The sequence below is a fragment of the Lagopus leucura genome, unplaced genomic scaffold, assembly GCF_019238085.1.
Source record: "Lagopus leucura isolate 7727_CA_CO unplaced genomic scaffold, USGS_WTPT01 191-0_obj-0_obj, whole genome shotgun sequence".
Taxonomy (NCBI): Eukaryota; Metazoa; Chordata; class Aves; order Galliformes; family Phasianidae; genus Lagopus; species Lagopus leucura.
The window spans coordinates 1-4481 of NW_024967446.1; the positions used below are offsets into that span (position 1 = coordinate 1).

Below are 4481 nucleotides of genomic sequence, written 5' to 3' on the forward strand. Positions count from 1 at the left end.
GGGGGTGATGGAGGGGCTGCGTCCACAAGGGGACCCTGCGGGCACAGCGCCTGCGGGACGACGGTGACGTTGCCATGGTGTGACGCCCGGCCCTGCCCCGCCGCCGCGTCCCCTCCCTGTCCCCTCAAAGCCTCCTCGTCCCACCGGCCCCACAGGCTGAGCCACGGGGAGAAGGAGCCCTCCGGTACCTGGGCCGCTGTGCCCGCTGTCACCGCTGTGCTGGCGTCCCCAAAGTCGCCGCTGTTGTGGGCTTGTCACCGCTCCACGATCGTCCCCTCTGTAGCCCCGTGGACTTTGAACTTTGAACTTGAGCTGCGGGGAGGCGGGGATGGGTGGCACGTGGGGACGGGTGGGGACGTGGGTGGCACGTGGGGATGGGCAGGGGATGGCACCGAATGGGGACGGGTGGGGGGGCAGGGGGAGGGAGGTAAGGGACAAGAAGGGGACAGGGATGGGACAAGCACAGGGATGGGGAGACGTGGGGACAGGGGTGGGGGGAAGCAGGGGAGAGACTTTAGGATAAAGGTATGGGGACAGGGGACACAGAGGGGGCAGGGATGGGGACAAAGTCATGGACGGGGTGGGACTTGGGGATGGGAAGGGGGGGACAAAGCCAGGCTGCTCTCCTTTGGGTGTCCATGGTGTCCCCCAGGGGTTTGGGGTTGCACTTTTGGGAGACCCCTCTCCTCCCATTGGGGTTTCTGGGCGTTCTGAGTGCCCCATAAGGGCTTGGGGGCGCAGCTTTGGGGCATGGGGCGCTCCCTGCCCTGGGTGGGGGCCTTGGGGTGCAGCCTTGGACGGCCCCAGTGACCCTGCAGGGTTTTAGGGTGCACCTTTGGGCGCTCCTTGCCCATTATTGATGCTGGGGGGGCTTCTGGGATGTGGTTGGGTTGGAAGGGATCTCAGGAAATACAGAACTGTGGAAGCATCGGGTTTTTTGGGTTCACGGCATCAGAAGTGATGGATTGATGGAACAGCTGGGGTGGGGAGGGACCCAAAAGACGGACGGAGGCACGGGATCAGAGCGCAGCTGTGTTGAGAGCGACTCTAAAGAGCACAGAGGCAGGAAAGAGAAAAGAGCTTTACTGTGCAAAGCAAAGCGCGACGGAGCCCCTTCCGTGGGGACGGGGGCTGAGCGCCTGGCTGGGCTTCAGCTGATGATTTCGGAGAGCAGCGGCGTCATGCTGGAGAGGTCCTGGATGTGGAGGATCTGCCGCGTGTTCTCCATCTTCAGGGTCTGCAGCTCCGTCAGCAGCAGCAGCAGCTTGGCGTAGAGGAACCTGGGCCGGGGAGCAGCTGCTGGGCGCCCCGTGGTGCTGGGGGACGCTTTGGGGAGGGGGATTTCTGGTGGTGTTGGGGATGAATTTGGGGTTGGGGACCAGGCGCTGCGTTTGGGATGACGATGTGGAGCTGGGGACCATGAGTGGCATTGGGGGCCATGTGGCGTTGGGGATGAGCAGGTGGAGCTGGGGACAGTGTGGAGTTGGGGACAGTGTGGAGTTGGGGACAACGTGGAGTTGGGGACAATGTGGAGTTGGGGACAGTGTGGAGTTGGGGACAGTGTGGAGCTGGGGACAACGTGGAGTTGGGGACAGTGTGGAGTTGGGGACAACGTGGAGCTGGGGACAACGTGGAGTTGGGGACAGTGTGGAGTTGGGGACAATGTGGAGTTGGGGACAACGTGGAGTTGGGGACAGTGTGGAGTTGGGGACAGTGTGGAGTTGGGGACAATGTGGAGTTGGGGACAACGTGGAGTTGGGGACAATGTGGAGTTGGGGACAGTGTGGAGTTGGGGACAGTGTGGAGTTGGGGACAACGTGGAGTTGGGGACAGTGTGGAGTTGGGGACAACATGGAGTTGGGGATAGTGTGGAGCTGGGGATGACCACGTGTGGAATTGGAAGGACTGATAGTGTTGGGCACCACACGTGGTGTTGAGGATGACGGCGTGGCTTTGGGGACCATGTGGGGCACTGGGGACCACGTGTAGAGTTGGGGACGACAGTGTGGAAGTGGGGACCAGGCGAGGCACTGAGGGTGACCCCACAGCATTGGGGATCAGGTGTGCGAATGGGGACGGCCGTGGAGTTGAAGAGCACAGGTGGCGTTGGGGACCAGGTGGTGGCCGTGGCGGCTACCTGCCCTCGGGCATGGGGTGCTGGTGGTCGATGTAGCTCTTGAGCGTGAGGGCCACCTTCTCCTGCAGCTGGTCAATGAAATCCCGCTGGGTGACGCTGGCGTGGTCTGGGGGGCGACGGGGGGCCATCAGCTGGCGGCCGGGGGGAGGGAGCCCACGGCGGCCACCACGTCCCCTACCTGGCGAGAAGAGCAGCATGGCCAGCAGCAGGACGTACTCAGCCTCGTGCAGCCGCAGCTTCTTCAGGCTGACGTGGAATTTGAGCAGCGGCTCCAGGTAGATCTGCTGGAAGCCGGCTGTGCAGAGCGAGGGGACCTGTGAGCCCAGATGGGGACACGGCCGCCCCTCCGGCCCCTCAGCGCTCACCCAGAGCTCCGTCCTCGATGGTGAAGCAGTGCTGCCCGCACTCCCAGGCGTTGGTTTCCTCGTTGAACACTGTGTTGAATTGGATCTGGCAGATGCCCAGTGTGGCTCCTTTGAGCAGCGAGATCTGGTCATCGATGGGCAGCCCTCTGTGTGGGGACAAGGGGACAGGAGTGGGATGGGGACACGTTGGGTTGTGGCACGGGGTGGAGGGATGGCATTGGGTTGGGTTGTTGGATTGATGGGGGGATGGCGTTGGTTTGGGATGGCGTTGGGTTGGGATGGAGTTGGGTTGGGATGGAGTTGGGTTGGGGATGGCTTTGGATTTGGGATGGTGTTGGATTTGGGATGGCGTTGGATTTGGGATGGCCGCCCCGGCCCCACGCTCACCTGAATGCTGGGATCTCCTTGGCAAACCTGATGACCTGCTGGATCATGAAGGTGCTGAGGTCGGCAAAGTGGGGCAGGACGGAGAAGACGTCAGGCAGCACATCCTCATCCAGGCAGTTCATCTGTGGGACCAGGGGTGCCGAAGGGACGCCCGGTCCGGGGGGGCTCTGGGAGTGCAGGTCGGGGATGCAGAGACGCACAGCAGGCTGGGGGCAGAGCTGTGGGGTCAGCAGCCGCCCGGGGCTGGAAACCAACGGCACCGTGGTTCCCAGCTCACCCGGTAGTGCTGGAACTGGGAGAAGCTGGAGTCGAAGGTGCGTTTGTGTGCGGCGATGAGGATGCTGATGAGCTCCTGCTGCTCCTCCGTCAGCCCCCCGGACTGCATCTGTGCCAACCTCCGCTGCAGCCGCAGCGCCCGGCGCCGGCCCACGGCCTCCTCTGACATGATCACTGCGCCCCACACGTGTCAGCAGCGCCAGGCGTGGTGCCGAGCGCAGCACTGGGCGCACGGAGCTGCTGGGCTGCCACCATCCCTCCCTCTTCTCAACCCCACAGCTCTGTGCCTTCAGCTTGCTCCCCTGTCCCTGTGCTCTGTGGCCCCTCTGGGTCCCTTCTCCCTTTTGTGCAGCAGGGTCCCCAGACGCCCCCCGCACGCCTCCTGTTGTCCCACTGATGTCCTCCAATCTCCTTTGTCCCACTGGGGTCTCCTGAATGTCCTCTCTGGCTCCTCTCAATGGCCTTTGTCCCACCTTGATCTCCCATCGCACCATCTGACTCTCCCGCATTCCCTCTCTCTGTCTCCTGTCATCCCACCCAAGCCGCATCTCAGCCCCCAGTGCCCCACTCCGTCCCTCCTCATCCCTTCCACCCTCACATCCCTGTTTCCCCCCATCCCCTCCCATCCCCTCTCTCTCAAAGCCCCTTTCTCCCACCCCAGCGTCCCCCCTTGTCCCTACTCCCCCCTTCCCTTCTCCCCCCACTCCCACCCCCATGGCGCCACTCACTGTCCTTCCTCATCCCCACGTCGAGGCACTTCTGGAGGCGGCACGCCTGGCACTGCCGGCGCTTGGCCTTGGTTATGGGGCAGCTCCGGGAGAAGGGGCAGGTGAAGTGCACAGCCTTAAGGATGGAGCGCCTGGGGGTCACGGGGATGTGGGGTTATGGGTGAGGGGGCCGTGGGGCTGGGAGTTGGGGGGCTGGAGGGATGGGGACAGGGGGACCGGGGGACGTGGAGTTGGAGCCGTGGGATGGGGAGCGAGGGACGAGGGAATCTGGGATGTGGGGACGTGGAGAGGAGATGTGGGATGCGGGGATGTGGGACGTGGGGACACGGGACAGGGGGACACGGGGGTAGAGCTGAGCCGTGACAACGGGCGCCGTGCCCTGGGGGCAGAGCAGCGCTCAGGTTGGGGACGCCGCTGTCCCCGCTGCGCCTTCGCGTCCGCTTTCGTCCCCGCTGTGCCGTCCTCTCTCTCCCCTCCCCCCCGTCCCTTTCTGTCCCCTTCTGTCCCCACGCCGTCCCTCTCCGTCCCCCCTCGTCCTGCCCAGCCCCGTCCCACCTGAAGAACCCTTTGCACCCTTCGCAGCTCATC

The 4481-nt window shown here is 64.1% G+C and overlaps 1 protein-coding gene across 2 annotated transcripts; it reads right to left on the minus strand.

Moving 5' to 3' along the window:
• On the minus strand, positions 1 to 4480 carry LOC122193115 (nuclear receptor subfamily 1 group I member 3-like). Of its 2 annotated transcripts, XR_006182809.1 has the most exons (10): positions 4449 to 4480; positions 3894 to 4024; positions 3167 to 3339; positions 2890 to 3095; positions 2503 to 2648; positions 2316 to 2432; positions 2138 to 2243; positions 1087 to 1280; positions 189 to 312; positions 1 to 50 (listed from the first exon to the last, which is right to left on the minus strand). XR_006182809.1 is itself a non-coding variant. In XM_042893838.1 (8 exons), the coding sequence occupies exons 1-8, from the start codon at positions 4478 to 4480 to the stop codon at positions 1151 to 1153; spliced, it is 1041 nt and encodes a 346-aa protein (XP_042749772.1). In that variant the 3' UTR covers positions 1068 to 1150. The 2 variants fall into 2 exon arrangements, 1 of the variants encoding a protein (XP_042749772.1); XM_042893838.1 differs by lacking the exons at positions 1 to 50; positions 189 to 312 and having other exon boundaries at positions 1068 to 1280.
• Between the last annotated feature and the right edge of the window lies 1 nt (position 4481).